Raw genomic sequence first — 27,451 nt, 5'->3', positions numbered from 1 at the left:
CTTGTTAATGAATCTGTTTATCAGCCTCATGTTAAAAAAAATTCATTAATAATTAGATAATAAATTTTGTGGATGCATATTTTTTTCCACATAACAATATGCTGTGGGCTTCTTTAGCTCAACAGTTTTTAAACAGCTTGGTTGAGATATGATTTACGTACCATAAAATTGACCCATTTTAAGTGTACAATTCAGTGACATTTTGTAAATTTACAGAGTTGTGCAACCATCACCACAACTCAACTTTAGAATATTTTCATCACCCCAGACACATTCCTTGTGCCAGTTTGCAGTCATTCCCCATTCCTAGCCCCATGCAACTACTAATCTGGTTTTCTGTCTCTAGAGAGCTGTCTTCTCTGGAAACTTCATTATAAATGCAATCCTATAATATGTAGTCTTTTCTGTCTGGCTTATTTCACTTAAGCCTATTCATCTGTGTTGTTGCTCTATTAGTACTTTGTTCCTTTTTACTGACAAATAGTGTTTTGTTGCACAAATATACCACATTTTATTACTGTCCATTCACCAGTTGAAGGATATTTGACTTTCCACTTTTTTGGCTATTATGAATAGTACTGTCATAAACATTCTCATATGAATCTTTGCATGGAAACATGTTTTTATTTCTTTTGCATATGTTCCTAGGAGTGAAATTGCTGAATCATATGGTAAATTTGTGTTTAACTTTTTCAGAAACTACTAAACTATTTTTCAGAGTGGCTCTGCAACTGAAAATTTTTATCAGTTGAGGGTTCTAGTTTCTCTACATCCTCACTAATACTTGTTACTGTCTGCTTTTCCATTATAACCGTTCTAAAGGATGTGAAGTAGTATATCTTATTGCAGTTTTTAATTTGCATTTCCATGATGTTGAGCATTTCTTTGTATGTTTATTGGCCATTCCTATAATCTTCATTGTTGAAACATCTATTCAAATTTTTGTCCATTTTTAAATTTTGGAATTTGTCTTTTTATTATTAAGTTGTAAGAGTTCCTTTCATTTTTTAAGTTTCTTTTGAAGTGCATAAATTTTTAATTTTGTTAACATCCAGTTTATTAAATTTTTCTTTTACTAGAGCATGCCTCTGGTGTTGTGTTGAAGAAATCTTTGCCTAACCCAAGATCATGAATATTTTGCCCTGTGTTTTCTTCTTAAAAATTTATACTTTTTGTTCTTGTATCTTTAACTCTATGTTAAGATAATTTTTTTGTATGGTGTGATGTAAGGGACTAACATCATTTTTTAATGAATTTAACCAGCATCATTTGTTTAAAAGACTACTCTTCCCCCATTGTGTTGCCTTGTCATTTTCGACAAATCAAGTGATCAGAAATGTGAGAGTTTATTTTTCGACTTTTGAGTTCTGTTTCATTCATTTGTATATCTGTTCTTACATCAGTACCATACTGTTTTTGATTACTATAGTTTTATGGTAAGTTTTGAAATTGGGAAATGTAAGTCTTCCAACATTATTCTTGCTTTTCCAGATAGTTTTGACTATCCTAGGTCACGTGCTTTTCCATACAGATTTTAGGGTCAGCAGTTTCTGCAAAAAGTCTACTCAGACTTTGATAGAGATTGCATTGGATCTGTAGATCAATTTTGTGGAGAATTACCATCTTATTAATATTAAATCTTCCAATCCATGGAAATAGGCTGTCTCTCCATTTATTTATATCTCTTAAAATTTCATCCAGCAGTGTTTTGTAGTTTTCAGAGTATAGGATTTATGATTCTTTTGTTAAATTTACTGCCAAGTATATTTATTGTTTTTGATGCTCTTGTGAATGGAGTCACTTCATTTAATCTTCCATTGTCAGTATAAAGGTGCAGTTGATTTTATAGATTGATTTTGTATCCTGCAACTATACTGAAATTTTTTTATTCCAGTAATTTTTCATGGATTGCTTAGGACTTTCTGTAATCAGTGTCATGTCATCTATCAAAGACAATTTAATTCTTCCTTTCCAAACTTACTGCTGCTTATTTCTCTCTTTTTGCCCTATTTCCCTGGCTAGACCAATACATTGTTGAATAGAAGTGGTAAGAACAGACATACTTGCCTTGTTCCCAGTATTTGGGGGGAAAATGTTCAGATTTTCACCATTAACTATGATATTAGCAGTGGGTTTTTCACAGATGTCCTTTGTCAGTTTGATGAAATTCCCTTTTTTTCCTAGTTTGTGGTGAGTTTCTGTTGGTGAGTGGATGATAGATGCTTTTTGTATATTTATTGAGATGGGTTTTTCCCTTTTTGTATTGATATATGATGTATTATGTTAATTGGTATTCAACCAACCTTGCATTCCTGGAATAAATCCCACTTGATCATGGTATATAATCCTCTTTATATGGTACTGGATGTCGTTTGTAATATTTTGTTGAGGAATTTGTGATCTATACCTATGAGGATATGGATCAGTAACGTTCTTATCTTAAGATGTGTTTCTCTGGCTTTGATTTCAGATTAATATTAACCTTGTAGGATTAGTTGGGAAGTGTTCCATCCTTCTCTACTTTCTGCAAGAGTTTGTGAAGGATTATATTATTTCCTGTTTTGAATGTTTGTTGGGATTCATCAATAAAGCATTTTGGGGGGGAGGATTTTAAAATTACTAATTCAGTTTATTGTATTGTCATTTTCTTTTGCATCTTGAGTCATTATCAGTAATTTTTGAGTTTCTAATTATTGTTTTTCATCTAAGTTGTGAGCATAAAGTTGTTCATAGCATCCTTTTACAGTCCTTTAAGTTTCTGTAAGGTCAGTAGTGGTGTCTCCTCTTGATTCTAATTTTGGTGATCTTTGTCTCCTCTTTTTTTTTTTTTTTATTGGTCTGTCTGGCTAAAGGTTTTCCATGTTTTTGAGCATCTCAAACCAACTTTTGGTTTCATTGATTTTTCTTTATTTTTGTTTGTTCTCTTTTTAGTTGATTTTTTGTTCTGTTCTTTATTATTTTCTTTCTACTTTGGGTTTAGTTTCCTCTTTTGCTAATTTCTTAAGGTGACAACTTAGATAATTGATTTGAGACCATTCTTTTCTTCTCCACATCATATAGGCATTTACAATTACAGATTTCCCCTCTAAGGTACTGCTTTAGCTGCATCCCACAAATTTTGACTTTTTTTGGTTTTCATTCAACTCAGATTTTCTAATCTCACTTTTACTATTTCTTCTTTGATCATGCATTATTTAGAAGTGTATTGTTATAATTTACAAATATTTGTGGATTTTCCTTATTTTCCTTCTGTTAATTCTAAATTCTGACCATTGTGGTCAGAGAACATACTTTGTATAGTTTCTGTCATTTTAAAGTAATTGACCTGTTTTATCTTCTAGCATATGGTCTCTTCTGGAGAATGTTTCTTGTGTACTTAGGAAGAATGTGGATTATGCTGTTGGTGGGTCTGGTGTTAGTTAGGTCAGTTTTGTTGATACTTCTGTTCAAATTTTGTATACATTTGCTCATTTTATGTATAGTTTTTCTATCCATTATTGAGAGTGGGCTATTGAAGTTCCCAAATTTATTGTTGAATTTTATTTCTCCCCTCAATGTTTTCAGTTTTTTCTTTATATATTTTGGGTCTCTGTTAGGTTTGTATGTGGTTATAATTGTTATATCTTCTTGAGGATACAGATATGTCTCTCGTCTCTAATAACATTTTTTGTGTATTATTAACATAGCCATGAATCTCTCTTATAGTTATCATTTGCATGGTATGTCTTTTTCAGTCTTAATGCTTTCAGTTTATGTCTGTGTCTTTGACTCTAAAGTGTCTCTTGCTGACAGCATGTGCTTTAATCTTGCTGTTTTATCCAGTCACACAATGTGCCTTTAAGAGCATTTAATTGATTCACATTTAAAGTTATTATGGGGAATTCCCCACTGGTCCAGTGGTTAGGACTCTGCACTTTCACTACTGAGGGCCTGGGTTAAATCCCTGGTTGGGGGACTAACATCCCATAAGCCACTTGGTGGGGCAAAAGAAAAAGGAAATGGAAAAAAGTTGTCATAGATGTGATGGAATTTTCTTCTCTCATTTTGCTATTTGTTTTCTACATATTGCATGTCTCTTGGGTCTTTCTCTTTTTTTAAGTTATTTTCTTCATGGTTACTCTAGGCATTACAATATGTATCTTAACTTATTATTTTCTATTATTAGTAGCTTAATTCTAGTTAAAAAAAGATTTTGTTCCAATATAGATCTATTTCTTTCTTCTTCCTTTATGCTATTATTGTTACATATATTATGTATTATTGTTACATATATTATGTTTATAAATGTTACAAACCCAATAAAACAGTGGTGCTATTAATGTCTTATTTGATCTTACATCTTTTAAAGGAATTCAGAGAAGAAAGGAGAAAAATATATTGATAGTCTTTAATATTAGCCTAAATATTAACGTTTCTAGTATTCCTTATTTCTTCCTATGAATTTGAGTTTCTGCTGGTGTCATTTTGTTGCTACAGTATAGCTCCAGTACCTCCCTCGCCTTGCCTTTGATCTTTGTTATATTTGTTACATCTTTATCTGTTATAAGATCAAGCATACAACTTTAGAATTATTTTTGAAGTTATCTTTTAAATCAGCCTTTAAGAGAAGAAAATAGAAAAAGGTAATTTTTACTGTGTTTTATATTTACCTATATAATCATCTTTTACCATCACCCTTTTTTTCTTCATGTGGCTTTTCGTTACCATCTGGTGTCACTTCATTTCACCCTGATAAACTTTCTGTGATATTTCTCATCATGCTAATCTTCTAGCAGTGAATTCCTTAGTCTTTTTAAGTCTGGGAATTCTTTATTTTACCTTCATTTTTAAAGATAATATTGCTGCATGCGGAATTCTTGCATGACAATTTTTTTCTCTTGTTTAGTCCTTTGAATATGTTACTGCATTGCCTCTGGCCTCCATTGCTTATGATTAAAATTAAGCTGTTAACTCTTATTTGGGTTCCCTTCTACACAGGGAGTGATTTTTCTCTTGCTGTCAAGATTTTCTTTTTGATCTTGGCTCTTAACAATTTAACTAGGTTGTGTCTTGGTGTGGCTATCTTTTGTATTTATCCTACTTGGAGTTTATTGAGTTTTTTAGATGTGTAGATTGATGTTTTTTGTCGAATTTTGAACATTTTCTGCCATTATTTCTTCAGATATTCTTTCTGCCTATTTCTCTGTCTCCTCTCCTTCTGGAACTCCACTGGTGCACTTGAGAGTATCCTGCAGATCTCTCAGGGTTCTGTCCAGTTTTCTTCATTCCGGTTTAATTTCTATTAATCTATCTTTAAGTTCTTTGATTCTTTCTTCTGCCAGGTTATAGCTACTGTTGAGCCCCTTCAGTGACGTGACTTTTTAAATTTGTTACGGAACTTTTTAACTCCAAAATGTTCAAGTTATTTTTTTTAATTATAATTTTTTTTCTGTTTATTGATGTCCTCTTTTGATGAGTCATCATCACACTTTTCTTTCAACATGGTTCCCTGTTTTTGAGTCTTTGTCTGATAAGTCCAAAATCTGGATCTCTCAGAGGTAGTTTCTGTTGACCACTCTGAATTCTGTTAGCTCCTACAAATGTGGTAGTTTGGGTTTTTTGGTTTTTTTGCCTAGTGAATCAGGTGGACTAATTCTGTTATGTCTTTGACTTTTATTGTATGCAACTGCTGATGCCTCTTCTCAGTTTTGTTTTCTTTGTTTTTGTTTGTTTTCATTTTTTAAGTTCTTGTTAGAGGACCAAGGACCTCTTTGTCTCTTCTGACAACCTTGTAAGGGGCACAGCCTTCTGGACCACCGGAGATTAGTAGTATCTTATCAAAGCCTGGTTTGTCAGTCTTGTTCCACAAGCCTCCCTGTTAAATGTCTGACTGATCTTCCTGGTTATCTCTTGTCTCACCAGTATCAAGGCCTTAGTCTAGTTGTGATTTTAGTTTTATCTTTTTGTTTGCCATTGGGGTCACTCCTGGTTTTGGCAGTGCCCTACAGTGTGAAATCCCCTGTCCCTCTCTCGTATCACTTCTGCCCCATGGAGCTGTGGGAGTGAGAGGAGTGTGATGGAGCAACTCCAGTCTGAAACTCCACAGTTGCTCTTACTGATGGTCAGTAGATTTTCTTGAATTAAATGTTTCTCAATTTGTTATATGCTGTTGGCCAACTTCTAGAGTCTTTAAGTGGCTGTTTCAACAATTTTGTCTAGTTTTATCTTTTCTTTTTAGGGAGAGGACTTGCTGAGCCTCCTCATTCCATCCTTTAAGAAGTCCTGCCTCACAACACCTTTTAACAGCTCCATGTTGTCTTCCATTTTATAGAAGGATCCTAATTTAACTTTGTATCCGTCTGCTTGGGCGGCCACAACAAAATACTGCAAAAATACTGCAAACTGGGAGGCTTAAATGACAGAAATTTATTTTCTGACAGTTTTTGAGGATAGAAGTTCAAGATTCAAGAGCTAGCAGGGCTGTTTTCTGGTGAGGACTCTTTTCCTTACTTGCAGGTGACTACCTTATTACTGAGTCCTGACATGGCCTTTCCCCTGTAAGTGCTGAGAAAGATTTTTGATTTTCTTTTATAAGGACACCAGCTCTATTGGATTAGGGCCCCACCCTTAGGACCTCATTTAACCTTTCCATTACCTCCTAAAGGCCTTATCTCCAAATAAGTCACATTGGGGGTTTGGACTTCAGTGTATAAATTTGGGAAAGATACAGTTCAGTCCATAACACACTTCATGGTTCTGAAACCTTGCTATATACTATAATTTTCTGACATTCACCACAGACTTCCTAAGTAAGACTCTCCATTGTGGATAGGATACCTATATGATTCTATGCAACCAGAAAGGTATCAGCCCTGGGGTTTTGGAAACACTCATTAAGAAATCCTCCACTAAAGATTAAGTGGTTACTGATTCTTGCTATTATAAATACTCCAGTGAGCAAACTGTTGTACACCTGTACATCTCTGTATACTTGTCATTGCTTCAGAGCAAATACTTAGAGGTAGAATTTCTGAGTCGTGGTCTATATATACTACATTGCCCTCCAGAAAATTTCAGCATTTCATCAAGTATGGGAGAGAAAGGCAGTTTTCAACCATATCAAGTTCTAACTAAGGTCCCGTTTGCTTTTGAGTCGTACATGTTGTGACACTGTTGTGTACTACTCTTCGCTAGTAAATACTTGAGTCTTACTTTTGACATTCCAAAATGTCTTTTCATTACAGTTTCTATAGAAAGAATCAGTGTCGTGGTAGAAATGAAAGAGTTCTTAGAAAAACGGTTTTTTAGATGGAAAATAGTGATAGTTTTGTAAATGACATTGCTTCAGACTTTTTGTGAAAAGTGTTATTTCATTTGAATGCCAGCTTTACTGTACTTCAAAGGCCGTCATTTTAAAGAGGAACTGCTAGCTTGTGTTTTGTTTGGTTCTCAGAAAGCTGAAGTATTTAGAAGTAAATGATACAGTAAATACATTGTAGTTCAAGGACAGGCTTTCTCATGCTTAGTGGTTACTTAGGAAGGTAGGAAGTGTCATTTGGATGTGTCAGGCTGAAGCTTGCAGTAACCATGTCCTAATTGAAAAGACATAGCATTTGTACACTGGATACAGCTTTGAAATATATTGCTTTATAATTTTTAACAATTCTTAAGTTCTAATGAAAGTGTTGGAATGCTAGTGTATACCTCTTTCTATGTAAACCTCCACGTAAGTTAGAGGTTGTACTATATAGTAAGTGTGACAAAATGATCAATTCCTTTTTCTATTCATTATATTCCATTAAATTAACCATGTGCAAAAGTGTTCAGAAAGTTTGAGCCAACACTTTACACCATTCTTATTCATAATTAGTAGTGCTGCTCAGAAATCTCTTATAAACAGGTGTCTCCTTGTCCAAAGGTTGTAAAGTTCACATTGTAAAATGCAGTTACATGTAGTTAAAGCAGCAAAACAAGCAGCAAAACCTGTATGCAGGTTGTGGCATTCCCTTGCAAAGGCAAAATAATTTAAAGGAAGATGGTACTAAGTGTTTGAAATAGTATTTAATTTTGTGTTTTTTTTTTTTAATTCCTAGAAACGGAGACTTGAACATAGTAAAAACGTAAATACAGAGAAGCTAAGAGCTCCTGTTATTTGTGTACTTGGACATGTGGACACAGGGAAGACAAAAATTCTAGATAAAGTAAGAAAATGTGTGCATTGATACATAACTTTTTGAATAAGTGAATGATACCTTATAAAAAGCTAATAGAAACCATAGCACACATGGGCAGTTCTGTTTACAAGCTGCTGTTTTCTTATTGCTTTTGCTTCTTTTTGCATTTTGAAATTTGAATCTGAATCTGCCATCTTATCCCAGCTCCGTCACACGCATGTACAAGATGGTGAGGCAGGTGGTATCACGCAGCAGATTGGTGCCACCAATGTTCCTCTTGAAGCTATTAATGAACAAACGAAGATGATTAAAAATGTAAGTACACTGTACTTCATGTGTTTTAATCTCTGACAAAAATTAACGTATAAATTATTTCAAACACAGAAAAAAGAACAGAATAGTATAACAGACCCATATGCTCACCGTTCATAATTAACACACGCCATCTTTAAAGACATAAACCATTAAATGTTGTAGGAGTCCTCCTTCCCTCCTGCTCCAAGAGGCAGTCACTATTATGAAGTGAAGTAATCTCTAAATGTTGATATTCCAGTCCCATCATCTGATTACTTCTATAGAGTCCTCATCTACTATTTGGTCATTGAGTGATGGGATGTGGAGGAAAGGCAGAATAAATGCCTGATCCTTCACCTTTATTAACCAGCTCTTAAAATAAAGAGTGATTGGTTTGGTTTGCTATTATATTATTATAAACTCATGGATTTCAACATATTTACTGTGTTTTTTCTTACCTTTTTATTTTTTTTTATTTTTGGCTGTTGGGTCTTCATTGCTACTCACGGGCTTTCTCTAGTTGCGGCGAGCCGGGGGCTACTCTTCGTTGTGGTGCATGGGCTTCTCATTGTGGTGGCTTCTCTTGTTGCGGAGCACGGGCTCAGTAGTTGTGGCTCGCGGGCTCTAGAGCACAGGCTCAGTAGTTGTGGTGCACAGGCTTAGTTGCTCCACGGCTTGTGGGATCTTCCTGGACCAGGGCTTGAACCTGTGCTCCCTGCATTGGCAGGCGGATTCTTAACCACTGCCCAACCAGAGAAGTCCCTATTTACCGTGTTTTAATCCATTTCAGTTATTGTTGTGCTGAGATAGTTCCATCTTTGCCCAGTGATTGGCTTCTGAGTCTTTTTGATACAGGTTCTAGTAGTCTTATTTGTGTTTGGTTACATCGTGCTGTCTGATGTAACACATAGCACATTATTACATGCTGGTATCTCTCTTCATTCCTTATTTAGTCTCAGTTCTGTGTATAGAAAGGGTCTGTGAGCTTATCACTCAGTTTTTGTTTTGTGTGTTTGAAATTGTTTTATGCAGCTTGTTTTCTGGTAGATTGCTGAAGAAGGAGTAATGGGAATAATATTACTTGAGTTTTTTAATATTTAAGAGTTACTTTGTGGCCTTCATCCTGGAAAGTTAGTTGGCTACATGTAAAATCTTTGGTTCACATTTTCTTTCCTTAAGTATCTTGACTGTTACTCCAATTTCTTCTGACATAAATCATTGCAAGTTTGATTACAAGCTGGTTTTCATCCTCGTATAAGTTATGTAGTCTTTTTGCATCTTGCTTTTGGTTGTTCTGGGTCAGTTTTCCCGTTACATGGTGTTCCATTTCAGTATGTAGTTTAAAATCTTTATTTTAGGACAGTTTTCTTGAATTACAGTTTTCTGAATTTGTAATTTAAATTTTATTTTGGTTGTTTCTATCTGTTACTTTTCTGTGCTAGTCACTGGGGAGTTTATAACAGCTTATTCCACCAGTTTCCAGACTCTAAATCTGGTGTTATTTTAGCACATAGTTAAAAAGCATGATTTTTATTAGGCCTGTATGAAAGTTCTCAGGATAACCTTTATATGGCAATTGTCATTATATTGTTTGTATTCCAGACAGCGAAGTGGAAATAATTATGGTGAATTTTGATCTAAGACCACCAGAATGCAAAATTGAAATGTTTTGCATTTGAATCATTTTGACCTAGATCCCTGGATAAGATTTTGGAAAATCATTTGAAGATTGACAAAAGTATAGATAAGCAAAGAAAAAAGTTTTGTGTGTGTATGTGTGAGAGAGATTTGTTGGTCAGTGCTACTCTTTAGATTAAAGGAGGACGTCCATATCTGGCTTGTTGTAATGTTGTTTCCATTCATTTGTGTGCTTTTGTCCAGAAAATCAAGTGTTGAGGATAGTATTTGAATAAAGCAGGGTATGAACTTATTCTTTAATATTTTAAGTTGATGTGGTAAATTTTCTTTAAAACATGCTTTGAGATATTTTTCAGAGTTTAGAATTGCTTTAAAATTGGACCAGATACATTTTCCAGATACGGAGAACCTCTTCTTCTGTGTCAGCTTTTTATAAATAATCACTCTCGGATGACTACTCTGTCATTTGTCACTTACTATGTCACTTACTAATAATCTGTTCAGATTTAGACTACATCAGTTATATAACTTTAACAAGGGGAATATTTTCTCATTTCAGTTTTTTTTCTGAAAAATTCCTTTTGATATTAATGAAAATATTAACTGTTGTGCTTTGCTGGTTGAAACAGTTTTAAAACAGTTCATTTGGAAAAGGAAGTGATGTTGAAGTTTTCATGGCAGAATAATTGTTTTGTAAAGAAGCTTTCATTGTTTTGGCTTTGTTAAGCTCTCCACTTTCCCCCACCTTTTCTAGTTTAATAGAGAGAATTTACGGATTCCAGGAATGCTGATTATTGACACTCCGGGGCATGAGTCTTTCAGGTAAGAATGATTTGTGTCTTTTGTCATCAGGCAAACTGCTTGAAACCATTAAGTCTCAAAGTTCAGTGAGTGAGGAGTTCTAACTAGTCGCTAGTCTTGGGGTACTGTTTTGAGGTCTGTGCTCCCTGTAACTGCCAATCCTCATCTGTGCCTCACTGATTTAGTAGTACTTTATTTGGATACTTGTTTTTTGTAGAGAGAAGTCTTTTCCACTTTGAAAGAGCAAATCCTAATACATACCTGGTCTATCTCCTATGAAACCCATTACAGGTGGAATTTTGTCCTGTTACCTCTTGGCTATGTTCCTTAGCGCAAAAAACTTGGTCAGTAAAATTGGCAGAAATAATGGAGTAACTTCTGGAACTAAGTCATTCCAACTGATGTCAATTCACTGTCAGATAAGCATTTGGCAAGTTAAGGGCTAATGGCACTTGAATTTAATGCATGTACTTCATTTTGTTCTTTTTTGTTTAGGTTTTACAAAGAAATTAAAATTTTAAGTTTTTAAAATAAAAGTATTAATTGCAAGATTTCTATTTATACATCTTTTTCTTTTCCAACAGTAATCTGAGAAACAGAGGAAGCTCTCTTTGTGATATTGCCATTTTAGTTGTTGATATTATGCACGGTTTGGAGCCCCAGACAATTGAATCTATCAACCTTTTGAAATCTAAAAAATGTCCCTTCATTGTTGCACTCAATAAGGTAAGCTCTCCTTCTGAAAAATTAAGTTGTGAAAATATGCTTCTTATTTTTTTGTGGTTAAAAAAATGTAGTATAACTTTCATGTAAGAAAATGCACTTAACGCTAAGTGTACAGTTCAATGTATGTTGACAAAATTATACGCACATTTAACCACCGTCATTCAGAATATAGACTTACCTCCATATTCCCAGAATGTTCCCTTATGTTCTTTTACAGTCAGTGTGCCCCTTCTGCACCCCGAAACACACCAGCCTTCTTTCTGCTGCCATAGACTAGTTTTGCCTGTTTTATAATTTCATATTAATGGAATTATACAGTGTATAATCTTTTGAGTCTGGCATTTTTCACTACTCATGTTAATATAAATTTATCCGTGTTGTTGCATAGGTCATAGGTTGTTCCTTTTTATTATTCAGTAATATTTCATCATCTGGCTAATACATCTTAACACTTGATCCATTTACCTGTTGAAGGATTCTTGGATTGATTACAATTTTAGGTTATTAGTGAAGCAGCTATAAACGTTTTTACACAAGTCTTTGTGTAGACGTTTATTTTCCTTTACTTTTAGTAAATATTTAGGAATAGAATTGCTGGGTCATATGGTAGGTATATGTTCAACTTTATGAGAAAATGACACATTTTCCCAAAGAGATTGTACCATTTTACATTTTTTAACCCACAATTTGGAAGAGTTCCAGTTTCTGCACATTATTGCCAACACTTAACCCTACCTGTAGCCATTCTAATGAGTGTGTAGTGCCAAAGTATACTGGTTTCATTTGCATTCCCATGATGACTAATGGCATCAAACATCTTTTCATGTACTTGTTCCACCTCTGTCTCTCTGAAGTATCTATTCAAAATCCTTTGCTCATTTTTATTCGATTGTTAGTTGTCTTAATTCAGTTTTAAGAGTTCTTTATATTGTCAATAGAAGTCCTTTGTCAGTTATGTGTATTGCAGATATATTCTTATAGTCAAGGACTTAGTTTTTCATTTCCTTAATGAGGTTTTTGGAAGAGCAGCAGAAACTTCTAATTTTAGCAAAATCAATTTATGAGAAATTATTTTTTTTTATAATTTGTCGCTTGTGTTCTATATAAGTAATCTTTTCCCACCCCAAGTTCATGAAAAATTTCTCCAGTGTTTCTAGATATTCAGCATTTAGATCTATGATGTTTTTAAGTTAGTTTTGTGCATGGTGTAAGGTAGGGTCAAGGTTAACTTTTTTCCAAATGTATATCTACTTCAAAAACCCCTTGTGAAAAGATTATTCTTTTCCCCATTGAATTACTTTGCAGTCTTTGTTGAAAATTAATTGACCATGTAGGTACATGTTTGTTCTTAGTATTTCTCTTCTCTTCCATTGACCTATATGTCTGTCCTTGTGCCACTGCTACCCTGTCTTGATTATTGCAGGTTCATAATAACGTCATGAAAGCAGGTGGTGGTTAAGTTCTTCAACTTTTTATTTTTCAAAATTGTTTTGGTTATTTCAGGGTCCTTGAATTTCCATATAAAGTTTAGAATCAGCTTGTTAGTTTCTTCCCTCCGGGATTTTTATTGGGGTTGTATTTGTAGATAAATTCTGGGAGAATGGACATTTTAACAAAATTGAGCCTTCCAATCAGTGAACATGATGTCTGTCTCTACATTTACTTTACTTTGTCTTGACAATATGCTCCAGTTTTATTATCTTGTGACCTTTTTAATTCACTGATTAGGCCTAGTAGCTTTTGTAGCTCGGGTGGGAGTTTCTATATACGTGATTATGTTATCTGCAAATAAAAACTGTTACCCTTTTTCCCTTATCTGTATCCTTTATCAATTTATAAATGTTTTTCTTCCTTATTGCACTAACTAGACCTTCTAGAACAATGTCGAATAAAAGTGGTGACAGACATCCTTGTTTCTTCTCCATACTTACCATTAAGTATGATGTCAGATGTAAATGCACTTCATTAAACTGAGGAATTTCCCTTCTATTCCTAGGTTGCTTAGTATTGTTTTTTCTTTTAAGTCTGGAATGGTTGTTGATTTTTGTCAGATGCTCATTCTGCATCTCTTGATATGCTTATGTGGTTTTTCTCCTTTATTCGGTAACAGCCTGAATTGCTGTTGCTGTGGGGGTGAGGGGCTTTACTTTTTGTTATCAGGACTTTATTGTTTTTAGAGCACTTTAAGGTTCACAGCAAAACTGAGGGGAAGGTACAGATTTCCGGTATACCCCTGTCTTCACACACGCACAACCCCCTCCGTTCCCAGTGTCCTCCACCAAAGAGGTGCATTTGTTACAACTGATGAACCTCCTTTGGACACATCATTATCACCCAGAGTTCATCGTTTTCATTGGGGTTCACTCTTGGTGTTGTATACTCTGTGGGTTTGGACAAATCTAGAGGAGACTGACCACTAAGCCTTCTTCCCAGCCACAGCTTCACTAGAAGACCTTTGTAAACTGAACCCTTTCTAAGTTTGTCACTTTTTTTTAAAGGAGAGATGACAATTCTCATTAAGCTCTGATCTGTACCAGTTGCAGAGATAGGGTTGTTTTCTCTCTTTTCTAAGTCATGAATCCTGTTAAATAGCAATAACAAGAATTTACTGAGTGCCTAGTAGGTAATGGGCACTTGGCATGTATTACTTCCAACTATTGTATTAACTTTGGAGAGAGAAGATTTCATGGGTTGCTTTAATTCAGTTTGAGCTTATAAGTTTCCGAGTCTTTTATTATACAGTGTACACACCTAGTAGACCATTTCCTTCCACTTCATTTTGTTAATCTTGTTTTCTTCTAGGAGTTTAACTGTTTGTGTTTAATCCAGTTTCTCTAATTTATGAAGGTCATTTTCGAATCTTCATTTATTTTCTAAAGTTATAGTTACTTTGTTCAAACGCAGACACATCCTCCCTTAGGAGTTCTCTACAGGCCTATGCTTTTGACCTCTGACTGGAGTGTGGATTTGCCAGTGGTGGGCAAATCTGGATTAAGCAGGCACGGTGACCCTAAGATTGCAGTCTTCGTTGTATCTTGGAAATCTCCATTTGCTCTTCATTCCTAGAACGTTTCTAGTGAAGATGACAGTCTAACAGGATCTCAGTCTGCTCTTCCTCTGCAGGCACTACCTTAGTCACTTGCTCTTTCTAGTTTCGTTATTGTCTCCAGAGAAACTACATCCTACGAGCTCTGAGTTAGCAGAGTGGGACAGTGGTTAAGAGCTTGGCTTCCAGGGTTTGAATCTTGGGTTCATATCCTGGCTTTGGCACTTCAAACTGTATAAAGAGGGTCCTTAATTAGCCCCTTTTTGCCTGCAAAACAGAGCATTACTGGATTTTTGTAAGAATTAGAGGCGATAAAACATGTCAAGTGTTAAGACTAGTATCTGATCAAAGTAAGGGTTCAAAACAGGTTAATTATTATTACCAGGTGGAAAAGCTGTGACATAAATATTTTTATGCTTTCTGTAAATTTGCTATATCCTTATTTTTAAAATTGAGGTAAAATTTATATACAGTGAAATGCACAGAACTTAAGTGTGAAATTGAGTTTTGATAAATGTATATACATCCTTGTTACACAGCCCAAATTAAGACATCAGACTTTGCATCACCCGAGAAGTACCAACATGCCCCATTCCAGTCAATCCCCAGCCCCTCATAGCAACCACTGTTCCAAATTTTGTGCCCATGGGTTAGTTTTGCCTGTTTCTTGAACTTCATGTAAATCAAATTTGACAGAATATGTTCTTTTGTGTCTGGCTTTTTACATTTAACATTATGCTTCTGTGACTTCATCCATGTTGTTGAGGGTGTGAGAAGTTTGTTGCTATTTAAAAAACATGTCATTTTTTAGAGCAGGTTTAAATTCACAGAGAAATTAAGGGGAAAGTACAGAGATTTCTGATATATCCCCTGCCCCCCCCACACTCATAGCTTTTCCCATTATCAATATACCCACCCAAGTGGTACATTTGCTACAATTGATGAACCCGTAGTTTACCTTAGAATTTACTGTTGGTGTGGTGCATCCTGTGGGTTTGGACAAATGTATCATAATATGTATCCACCATTATAGAATTATAGAGCCTTTTCACTGCCCTAAAAATCCTCTGTGCTCTGCCTATTCATCCCCCCACCTCCCACCCACTGGCAACCACTGATTTTTCTACTGTCTCCATAGTTTTGCCCTTTCCAGAGTAGTCATATAGTTGGAATCCTACAGTATGTATGTAGCCTTTTCAGATTATCTTCTTTCACTTAGTAATATGGATTAAAGTTTCTTCCGTGTCTTTTTGTGGCTTGATAGTTCATTTCTTTTAGCACTGAATGATAATCCCATTGTCTAGATGAACCTGTTTATTTATCCATTCACCCACTGAAGGACGTCTTAGTTGTTTCCAAGTCTTGACAATTATGAATAAAGCTGCTGTAGACTTTTGTGTGCATATAAGTTTTCAACTCCTGGGTAAATAACGAGCACGATGGCTGGGCCGTATGGTAAGAATGTTTAGTTTTGTAAGAAACTGCCAAACTGTCTTCCAAAGTGGCTGCACCATGTTGTATTTCCTCCGGTCGTGCATGAGGGTTCCCGTCACTCCACATCCTCACCAGCATTTGCTATTGTAAGTGCTTTAGGATTTTGGCCATTCTGATAGGTGTGTAGTGGTATCTTGTTTTAATTCGTATCTTCCTGGTGACAAAAGGTGCGAAACATCTTTTCATGTATGTATTTGCCATCTTTATATCTTTTTTGGTGAGGTGTTTTTTGTTAAGTATTTTGGCCCATTTTCAAATTGGATTCTTAGTTTACTTACTGTTGAATTTTGAGAGTTATTTGTATACTTTACATACCATTCCTTTATCCAGATGTGGTTTTTTGCCAATATTTTCTTCTAGTCTGTGCTTTGTAATGTCACTCTCTTGACTCTCTTTCACAGAAGTTTTTAATTTTAATTAAGTCCAGCTCATCAGTTCTTTCATGGATCATGCCTTTGGTGTTGTATCTCCGTAGTCATCACTGTGGCCAAGGTCATCTGGGTTTTCTCCTGTTATCTTCTAAGAGTTTCAGAGTTTGGTGTTTTACACTTAGGTGATCGATTCTGAGTTAATTTTTTTGTGAAGGGTGTAAGGTCTGTGTCTGTATTCAGTGTTTTGCCTGTGGACGTCCAGTTGTTCCAGCACCATTTGTTCTTTACTATTGATTTTTTAAATGTTAAACCAACCTTGCGTTACTGGAACAAATTCCACTTGGTCATGATACATTTTTCATATATTGCTGGGTTTGATTTGCTAATTTTGGGGGGGAGATTTTCATGAGTGATTTTGGTATGTAGATTTCTTTTAATATCTTTTGTCTGGTTTTGCTATTAGAGTAATGGCCTCCTAAGATGAGTTGAGAAGTATTTCCTCCTCTGTTTTCTGAAAGGGTTTGTGTAGAAATGATAATTATTCTTTACGTGTTTGATAGGATTCACTAGTAAAGCACCATCAGCATGGAATTTAAGCTAAGTTTAGGTTATTTAGGCTTTTTACTTTTGTCAGTATAGAAATTTGTGTAGAAATTTGTGTCTTTCAAAGAACCAGCTTTTGGTTTTATTGATATTCTCTAGTTTGTTTTGTATTTCATTGATTTCAGGGTTAATTTCTATCATTTCTTTCTACTTACATTTGTCTTCATTGTTCTTTTACCAGTTTCTTAAGATGGAAGCTTAGATGATTTGATTTCAGATATTTTTTTCTTTTCTAATGTAAGCATTTAAAGGTATGCTTAAAAGCACTGCTTAGACATACTGTGTTTTTATTTATCATTTAGGTCAAAATATTTTCTGAATAGTTTTACTTGATATAGAATTCTAGGTTTAAAAAATATTTTTTTCCTTCATCATCTTCATTTTCTGGCTTTTATCTCTACTCATTCTTTGTTCCCCAGTATGTAATGTGGGATTTTTTGATTGCTTTTAAAAAGACTTTTTCTTTAAGAGTTTTGTCAGTGAGATTATATAATAGTTTTCTTTATATTTATCCCACTTGAGTTTGACTTTCTTAGAAAGTTCTTGGTCATTACTTGTGCAGTTATTTTTCTGCTCTCTTTTCTTACTCTTTCCTTGTTTAAGTGTTTGATAGAATTCTAGGACTTTACTTCTCTTAATATTGTCTCATAGTGACTGAAGGTTTTTCTTTTCTCCATCCTTTTTTCTCTACCTGCTTTGGTTGGGATAGTTTTTATTTGCTTTATCTTCAAGGTTGCTGATCTTTGGCAATATGTAATTTGCTTCAGCTCATCCAGTGATTTATTTTTTTTCATTTCATATTATATATATATATTTTTTTTTTAGCTCTACAAGTTACATGTTTTTCCTTTAAAGTCATTGAATATATTTATAATAACTATTTTAAGGCCCTTGTATGCTAATTATATACCATCATTGTCATTTCTGGGTCTATTTCTACTTACTGATTTTCCTTTTTGATAGCAATCAGATTGGTCTGCTTTTTTATATTATCACCCTAGAATGAGCCAATATATTATGCCTTTTTGTTTGTTTTTACTCTTAAATAATCTTCTTTATACCCATTTATCATCTTTTGAAAAGTGAAGGAAAATAGATTATTTTCTATTATTTTTCATGTCATTTTCCTGGTGATGGTACTTGGCTGTAATTAATCCTTTTTCCTGCATACTACTTAACATAACCATTTTGGAATTCCAACATATGTTAATGTTCCCAGGATAATTCTAGTTTTTCATCTTTTGCAGGAAATGGCAGCCTCCCATGAACTGGCTGGAGGCTGGTAGGCAGTGTGGCACTTCACATTTAAGAGGGGGTGCGGTTGAGCAGACTGAGGGGCTTTTGGTGCAATGAAAGTAATACTCTTCCAGATATGTGTGATATGCATTTGGAATTTTCTGGAGCTTTTAAATTAACCTTAATTAACTTCCTGAGTGTTGTGAATGCTTTAGAGATGTTTCTTACGAAAAATACTTTTCCAGATTGATAGGTTGTATGATTGGAAAAAGAGCCCCGACTGTGATGTGGCTGCTACTTTAAAGAAGCAGAAAAAGAATACAAGAGATGAATTTGAGGAGCGAGCAAAGGCTATTATTGTGGAATTTGCACAGCAGGTAAGAAAGCTTTCCCTTCTTTACGAAGAGACTATATCATAGAATATTTTTTCTTCTTTTACATTGTCTTTATAATTAAGTCACTATTTTCATTAATACTGGTTCTGTTCCCCTATTAATGGCAATTAGCATTTTCATTCTTTTCCCTTCTCCCTTTTCCTTTTAAAATCTTTATTTCAAGACCTCTCTTTGTAGTCTGAATGTTTAACTTTGAAAAACCAAATTGACTTGGAAAGAAACTACTTTTCTGCGATATGGTTAATACCTCCAGGATATACATGATCTAAGTGTTTTTGAGGATTTTTCAGAATGAAGAGCCATTATTCATCCAGCTTCTAGTTAGTCATTTCTGTTCTGGAGACCTCCTTCCACCACTCGGCCTGTGGGAATGACTTTGCTTTTTATGTCTCTAGGGGTTGAACGCAGCTTTGTTTTATGAGAATAAAGATCCCCGCACTTTTGTGTCCTTGGTACCTACCTCTGCACATACTGGTGATGGCATGGGAAGTCTGATCTACCTTCTTGTCGAGTTAACTCAGACCATGTTGAATAAGAGACTTGCACACTGTGAAGAGCTGAGAGCACAGGTGATGGAGGTACTGTCAGCTTTTCAGTTTATTCCTCCCCCCACCAACCCCCAAATAGGGTTCTTGGGTGGGGATGTCCACTAATTTAGATTTAATCTCAACATGGTGCATTGTAGCCTATATTTCACTCCCTTTGCAATAAATGTCTCTTAGGTTAAGGCTCTCCCAGGGATGGGCACCACTATAGATGTAATATTGATCAACGGGCGTTTGAAGGAAGGAGATACAATTATTGTTCCTGGAGTAGAAGGGCCCATTGTCACTCAGATTCGAGGCCTCCTATTACCTCCTCCTATGAAGGAGTTAAGAGTAAAGGTAAGTCAGGGTGGTAAGCGTTGGCATGTGTGGACTTGCACAGTGTTTAAAAATTCTACTGAGGTTGTTTCCTCACTTCAAGAGCCACCTGGCTTAATACACAACACACACCCTTCACTGGTTTTATTTTAGGTGTCTTCATACAGGAGGGACCATCCATCAGAGTAGAGATGTGTGAAAGTCCTTGTTTACCAACTAAGTTTCTCATAAAAATCAAAAGTACATTGTTTTCGTTCTACACTGGTAGCTAGTTACTAGTATGTTACTGGTTTGTATGCACCTTCTGTTCTGTGACTTGTCTTTTTACTCATTCTGTAGTAGCTTGAGAAACAGAATTATTTAACTTTAATGTTGAATTTATCAGTCTTCCATTTGCACTTACTGCTTTTTGTATCTAGTTTAAAGAAATCTTGCCCTGTCCCAAGGTCATGACAGTATCGTCTTACATTGTCTTCTACCACTAACCACTTTTCAAATAAACGTGATAACAAATGTTTTGATCTCTGTAGAACCAATATGAAAAGCATAAAGAAGTAGAAGCAGCTCAGGGGGTAAAGATTCTTGGAAAAGACCTGGAAAAAACATTGGCTGGTTTACCCCTCCTCGTGGCTTATAAAGAAGATGAAATCCCAGTTCTTAAAGTAAGTTATTTTATTTTTTCCTCCAAAGCTGTTTTGAGTTGTACCTTGTGTCAGTAGAGCACACGCTAAGAATGATGAATAAAATGGGCATCTTTGTCTTTGTGAAGACTTACCTGGTGGTCTCTTAACAAACAGTTGATGCTTTTAAATTATTTCACTTTGTATAATCATGAATTAGCATCTTAAGAAACTGGAAAAAGAACAATGAAGACAAATGTAAGTAGAAAGAAATGATAGAAATTAACCCTGAAATCAATGAATAAATGATAATTTATATATATTCAAGTTAGAACATTTTAAATAAAAAATGAACCAGAAGCTAGAAGAAGTTTATTCCTTTTTTTTTTTTTTAAAGATACTCAGCTATATAGATGGAACTAAAATAATCTCTTACTAGGTTTTAGGAGTCATTTTAAAGCCTGTTTGCCTATTTTCAGGAACAGATGGCACACATGAGCCCAGCGGAGTTTCACAAAAGCAAACATTGAGACATATTTATTCTCTTGCCAAAGAGAAGATACCACTGTTCCCAGCACATGGCTCTTGTCCTATGCTGGGACCATTATTCTTTAGGCAGCACCCAGTCACTGTCGCCAGGGAATCGGCCCCCTTAGGGCCTATGAGAACAGGGCAGGCATCCCTGTGGCCAGTCTTGAGTATGGGTGGACTTGTACATCTTTAATGGCATCGACATGGTTGTTTTACTTATTTCTGGTCAAAATCTCTTCACCTTCAAAGGAGTGATGATGGAGTAAAGGGCTGCTGAGATTAGGGTATTTCATCATTAAATACCTTTGGGCTACTGTAACATATTACATTCATGTAGTACTATTTAAATTTAGAAGATTCTTATTTATCACGTCATTTCATTCACCCATCTACTCTGCCAAGTGGTGCAGAGGTTAAACATATTTCGACATTAGTAAACCTAACATAGACAGAGGTGAAGTGGGATACAGCTCAGTTATGGCCGCCAAATCTCTCCTTCCTTTCCCGTACAGGTTCTGCCATGCCTTGCCCGTCCTAAGCCTTGGTTTCTTATTTTCAGATGAACACCTAATCAAAAACAGGAACAGTTTAATTCTAGGCTGCTGAGATAGAGGTGTATTTATAACCTTGTCAAATGTAATCTTTTTTCAAGGATGAACTGATCCATGAGTTAAAGCAGACACTAAATGCTATCAAATTAGAAGAGAAAGGAGTCTATGTCCAGGCATCTACACTGGGATCTTTGGAAGCTCTACTTGAATTTCTGAAAACATCAGAAGTGCCCGTAAGTAATGGTACCCGACTCCACGAGAGTCAGTGGTCGGCATAGTTTATGGCGCTGTTCCTGTTACCCAACACAGGCAGTTAAACTAGGAAACTCCCTTTTTACAGTATGCAGGAATTAACATTGGTCCAGTCCATAAAAAAGATGTTATGAAGGCTTCGGTGATGTTGGAACATGATCCTCAGTAAGTAATTTCTCTTCTGCTGTAAAGGCTTTTATGTCGCCTATCTATTTTATTTTAGTAGAACTGTTATGACATGGTCTGTGTTTCATTGAATGATCTTTGATGTGTTTTAACCTTTTAGGTATGCAGTAATTTTGGCCTTTGATGTGAGAATTGAACGGGATGCGCAAGAAATGGCTGACGGTTTAGGAGTTAGAATTTTTAGTGCAGAAATTATTTATCATTTATTTGATGCCTTTACGAAATATAGACAAGACTACAAGAAACAGAAACAAGAAGAATTTAAGTAAGTTGGTGATTTTTACCTACTTTGGATCTTTGGTAATAAAGTTGATTATTTGAGGATTTCCAAATACCAGCCAGGTGTGTAGACAACAGAAGCATGGCACTCGCTCGTCTCCCGGAAGCTGCATCCTCAGGTGGTGTGTTATACGCCACAGATTTGGCCCACCTGAGACACTCCAGCAGTGTGTGAACGAATCCTCTCTGTAACATTTCTGCTTAGTTTTTAATTTTCTTTAACTTGGCAGACCTAGGTTGCGTTAATGGGTGAGTAGTTGCTACATCTGGGGACTTTATCTTGCTGGAGTTCCTCATCTGGGGTTGCATGGAATGGAGGTAACACCGTGAGAGTGTGGAAAATTAGAAAGAGAAAGGAGGCGAGGCATTCCTTGGCAGGTGTCATTCCTCGAGCAAACCTGACAGAGCCTGTGGTGCTGGGGAGCCCTTGTCAATGGACCTGACCAGGTCCCTGCCTCTCGGAGCTTAGGGGAAGACAAGTGAAGAACACATGAGAAGTTGGGATAAGCGCAGGATGAAGCAGGGCAGGGCCTAGATAAGGCGAGGAGAGCTGTGGTTAATAGTGTGGTGGGGAGGCAGCTCAGCTGGGGAGAGTGAAGCGAGCCGCCCAGACACCCGGGAGGTGTCAGGTGGAAGGACAACGCCGGCCAGCAGGGCCGTGTTCAGAGGTGGAGGCAGCCACAGTGACCCTCGGGGAGGGTGGCAGGAGCTGCGGTAGAGAAGCTGGCAGCACCCATACCCTGTAGGACCCCGTAGGCCACAGGCGGGGTTTAGGGGGCTGCTGGTTAGAGCCTGTCAGGAGGCCCCCGTAGTCCAGGCAGGACGTGGTGGAGGCTCAGACCAGCGTGACCAGAGGGAGGGACGGCTCAGTCTGAGGTGCATTTTAAAAGCAGACTGGTAAATACTGGGATTTAGATTGAGGTGTGCTCACTTTAGATCATGAAACCTGAAGGGGAAAGACTGAAGTTCGATTAAGAAAATGCTACAAACCATTAAAGCATTCTAAGCATATGCTTCATAAGCACAGAAATAGTGTCCTTTTGGATCAACTGATTTGGGAACGTGGTAGAGAAAAGGAGGATGTGGTTTGATACCAGTGTGGTCCTCAGAATAGGCCTCACACGGGCCCCAGGACACACCTGATGGTGGATTCCACCGAGGCACTCAAGCTCCATCTTCAGGGGCGGGGCTCAGCCTTTGGTCTGGGCCCAACGTGCTCCTGTGATGCAGCTGCTTTGAGGGGAGGGAGGAGGATGAAGAGACGATGCAGCACCCTAGGGACCCCAAGCGCCGATGTGTGGCCTTCCTGCTGCCCTCAGCTGAGGGGAGAAGAAGCCTCATATTCACCTGCATTTGCTTTTTTATGCTTCGAAGTGATTTTGTAAGCTTAAAAATTCTTGGGTTTTCTTTTTTCCTTTTAGACACATAGCAGTATTTCCCTGCAAGATAAAAATTCTGCCTCAGTTTATTTTCAATTCTCGAGATCCGATAGTGATGGGCGTGACTGTGGAAGCAGGCCAGGTGAAGCAGGGGACACCCATGTGCGTGCCTAGCAAAAATGTAAGTTCTGGTTGTACTTTTTAGAAAGTGTGTCATCTCTTAAAGCAGTTCTGGGAGTCAAGAGTGATAAAAAACTGAAATCAAGGAGAGCTTGTCACCTCCTGTAATTTATACAAATTCAGTATCAGTGTTCCTTAATCAGTGTTGATTCTCAAGCACCTGGTGTCAGTGCTTCAGGTAATGAAAGTTGCAGAATTATTGCCCTTCAAAAGTTTTTGGTGTTTTGAGTCTGGGGAAAGCTTAAAAAACAGTATAATGGACACGCATGTCTTTCCTCTAGCATCATAGCTAAGAGAAAATAACATTAATTCCATAAAATCCTGTAGTTCACAGTTCACATTCACTTTTTACCAATTGTCCCAAATGTCTTTAGTAACGCTGCTTGCTGACCTGGCCCAGGGCTCCTTCGAGGTGCACTGCATTTGGTTATTAGTGTTTTAGTCTCAGTGATGAACGGTCTGCCATTCTTTTTAAAGAAGAGTCCAGAACAGCAGTTCCACAGATGATTTCTCAGCTTGGATTTGTCTGGTTGTTCCCTTGTGACTAGATGCAAGTTAGAATGATTGGGAAGGATACTGTGCACACAGGTGCTCCTGCGTGCCTCTGAATTGTCACACGGGTTGTCACTGTCGCAGTGCAAACTTGGGTGATCAGAGAAGGTGCTGTCAGCTCAGCATCGCCATCAGAGACAGATCCTCGCCCGCTGTACTGACTCAGTCACCTGGAGCACTGAGAGTCCCTGTGAGCTTCCCAGCGGCTTTAACCACCATTGACAGTCCTCGCCTGAGTAGTTATGACATGGATGGTGGCAGTATTGTGATCCCCCTTCCCACACGCTTCTGTAAAGAACCATCCCCCACCCCGGCCTTTTCATTAGGTATCTGAAACACGCCGGGTTTTTTTTGAGACCCCCGTTATCCAGCGTTTGGTCACTGGGAGCCCGTTCAAGCTGCCTTGTGTCCTTGCACATAGCACTTGGGGCCCTTTCTTCCTTTGTGGTGCAGTAAGGTGCTCCAGGCTCATCTAGGACTTTCCCTGCCCCAGACTTGGTTCCTTTAGTGGGAGACGGCACCTGACGTCCTCCGAGTGCTGTGACTCACTGCTTCTAGGAGTCATGCTTCTCTGCCAGTGGCTAAGCTAGGACACTTACTGACAGCAGTGATCGCCTGTGTGGCTTCGGCCAAACCAGGCTACCTGTTTTTACTCTCGCTGCCCAGGCAGCAGAGTGGGATGTTGTTGTTGTTGCCTTCCCCAGACTGTGACTGAGGTCAGGTCGCATCCTCAGAATGAGCAGCAGAGTTCTCAGCATGGCCGCCGGGGCCCACACAACGGGTCCCTGCCTCTCTGCCTGCATCCCCATCACCCCAAGCTCATTTCTGACTCAGAACTTGTGTGCCTGCTGGCCTCTCTTACTCTGGGAGCTGTCATGTGGAAGGGCAGGGTGGAAACACGTCGGATGGACAGAGCACTTTCCACGTGTCCCAAAGCACACGAGCGACCTCCTTTTGTCCTCACAGCCATCTTGTGAAGGCAGACGGGGTGGGGTGGTATCACCCCCAGTTCTCCAGTGAGAAAAATCACACTGCGGAGAGACCCAGAGACCAAGGTGATAGAGGGGCACAGGGCCCAGGCTCTGCAGCTGGCTCATTCGCTCCAGTTACATCAGTTGTCCAGTTTGGGCGCCTGTGACTGCCACGATTCCTCTGCCCACATCGTAGTTTCTGTTATTACTTTACAGTTTGTTGACATTGGAATAGTAACAAGTATTGAAGTAAACCATAAACAAGTGGATGTTGCAAAAAAAGGACAGGAAGTCTGTGTCAAAATAGAACCCATCCCTGGTGAATCTCCCAAAATGTACGGAAGACATTTTGAAGCTACAGATATTATCGTCAGTAAGGTAAGTATCTCACTCAGCAAAAGTGGCCCCTTTTAAGAAAGGGGGCCGTCGGCTCTTCTGATGGCCTTTACTCAGGAGCTGAGGGCTTGGCCTGTAGCCTGGCCTCCTGACAGAGTGCCCGCTAGGACTCTAGGCCGGATCCCCAGCAAACAGATGTGCTGGCATTCTGCTCCCAGAAAATAGAGGCAGGCAGGCTCTGGCAGTTTCTGCCTGAGCTTTCCATCTGTGATGAGCAGGATCTGGTAACAAACTCCGGGGCCACATGCTCCTCTTTGGCACTTGTTACATTGTTTTGTTCACTGTGTGCCTTGGGCCTTACAGATCAGCAGGCAGTCCATCGACGCCCTCAAAGACTGGTTCAGAGACGAGATGCAGAAGAGTGACTGGCAGCTTATTGTGGAGCTGAAGAAAGTATTTGAAATCATCTAATTTTTCCACACGGGTCAGGAATTGGAATAAATGCAAAATGATGTTGTAATACTACCAAGAAAAACAAGGCAAAAAATGGAATGGACCTATCTGAAAACTGATGAACTAATTAAGCATAGAAGGAAAAAAAATAGGCGTATAAGATGTTTTCCATGAGAAACCAAGAAACTTACACTGGTTTGACAGTGGTCGATTACACGTCCCCACAGCTCCGGCGTGCCTGCGCACTCGTCCACGCCTTTCCCAGTCCTCCTCTACTGGCTGCTGTTTTAAAGGTTGCCCTTCCCCAAATTTGGATTTTTATTACAGATCTAAAGCTCTTTCAATTTTATACTGATTAAATCAGTACTGCAGTATTTGATTAACCAAGCTTCTGCAGATTTTCTGATACTTGGGACTTTTTTGAGGTAAGAAATACTTATTTATGCATACCCTTCCCACAGTGGTGGTTTTTTTTTCTTTCCCCCCATGCGTTCTTCTGCCATATGCCCTTAGGAATTTTTTAAGATAGAAGATTAGGCGTTCTGGTATTTATCTGCTTTGTGTGAAACCACGGTGTAAAGCAAAACTGGCTGCTACTTACTGCTTGTGTGGTCGTGAGAGTCCACTGTAATCAGCACAGTTCTGAACTCCAATAAAGAACCCAGACGTTGACCCGCGAGCTCTGCTAGGCTTCATGTCAGCGTAGCTGCTCTTCTGCGAGTCTCCATCCCCGTGCAGCTCGTTCTCTCAAACTATTTTTATTAACTATCATACCTTGTGTACCAGCACATGTTAACATTAGGAATTCTTATACCTCCATCTTGGTCTATTTTGTCCTAGCAAATTCCATCATGCATACATTTTCTGATGAGACAATCAATAGGGTGTTGATTACCTGTTTGGACTTAGTGTAAACACTGAGTTGTTACAGAGGCATCATAGTGGTTTCTTCATATTAGTCTGATTGATTGAAGCTAGTTTCTTATGGTTTTCCTGAAGAATGTGGGAAGTGGGTCCCTGAGGTAAGAGATCTGTTAGCATCAGAGTAATTCTTCTGGCAGATCCCTAATATCTGACTACCTATTTATAGCACAGTGTTGAATGAAGTCAGTGTGGGGTGTTGGAAGAAAATGTTCCTGAGTATTCACTGGCATAGAATTATAAACTATTTTTAAAGTGTTATGGCATAACATATAGCATAGAAAAATACTTTTATATACATTTGAAAATCTGGACCATTCTTCATTATGATTGAAGTTTCTCAAGGGCCAGTAGAGGCAAAGACAAAACTCTAAACCATCTGGGGGACATAATTTTTCCCAGGAAAAACTTAATCTTCAATTGTGTGTGTGTTCTAATTCAAAAATATGTAAATTCCTCCACTTGGAAGAAGTAAAGAAGATTTTCTTAACATGTTCCTGTGTTCATGCTTTGGGTCAGGCGTGATCAGAGTATTTGGAAGCTTTCTTTACCCTTGCTTGGAACAAGTAGAACACCAGTCTGGGCCCCCTCAGGCATTTCAAAGCTTAGCATGAAGCGTG

The 27,451-nt window shown here is 37.6% G+C and overlaps 1 protein-coding gene across 3 annotated transcripts in view; it reads left to right on the top strand.

Moving 5' to 3' along the window:
- EIF5B (eukaryotic translation initiation factor 5B) overlaps window positions 1-27,321 on the top strand; it is a 67,554-nt gene extending 40,233 nt beyond the window's left edge. For all 3 annotated transcript variants that reach the window (XM_060027292.1, XM_060027291.1, XM_060027290.1), the window contains 14 exons: window positions 8,073-8,180; window positions 8,358-8,468; window positions 10,840-10,907; window positions 11,471-11,612; window positions 18,608-18,739; window positions 19,153-19,335; window positions 19,480-19,641; window positions 20,151-20,282; window positions 21,424-21,555; window positions 21,663-21,739; window positions 21,861-22,025; window positions 23,461-23,599; window positions 25,338-25,499; window positions 25,821-27,321. In XM_060027292.1, coding sequence (XP_059883275.1) covers window positions 8,073-8,180; window positions 8,358-8,468; window positions 10,840-10,907; window positions 11,471-11,612; window positions 18,608-18,739; window positions 19,153-19,335; window positions 19,480-19,641; window positions 20,151-20,282; window positions 21,424-21,555; window positions 21,663-21,739; window positions 21,861-22,025; window positions 23,461-23,599; window positions 25,338-25,499; window positions 25,821-25,928 — 1,821 coding nt within the window. In that variant the 3' untranslated portion in view covers window positions 25,929-27,321. The remainder of the gene's footprint in view (window positions 1-8,072; window positions 8,181-8,357; window positions 8,469-10,839; window positions 10,908-11,470; window positions 11,613-18,607; window positions 18,740-19,152; window positions 19,336-19,479; window positions 19,642-20,150; window positions 20,283-21,423; window positions 21,556-21,662; window positions 21,740-21,860; window positions 22,026-23,460; window positions 23,600-25,337; window positions 25,500-25,820) is intronic.
- The last annotated feature ends 130 nt before the right edge of the window (window positions 27,322-27,451 follow it).

The sequence above is a fragment of the Delphinus delphis genome, chromosome 12 (genome assembly GCF_949987515.2).
Source record: "Delphinus delphis chromosome 12, mDelDel1.2, whole genome shotgun sequence".
NCBI classification, from domain to species: domain Eukaryota; kingdom Metazoa; phylum Chordata; class Mammalia; order Artiodactyla; family Delphinidae; genus Delphinus; species Delphinus delphis.
This window is presented reverse-complemented; position numbering and strand designations above follow the sequence as displayed.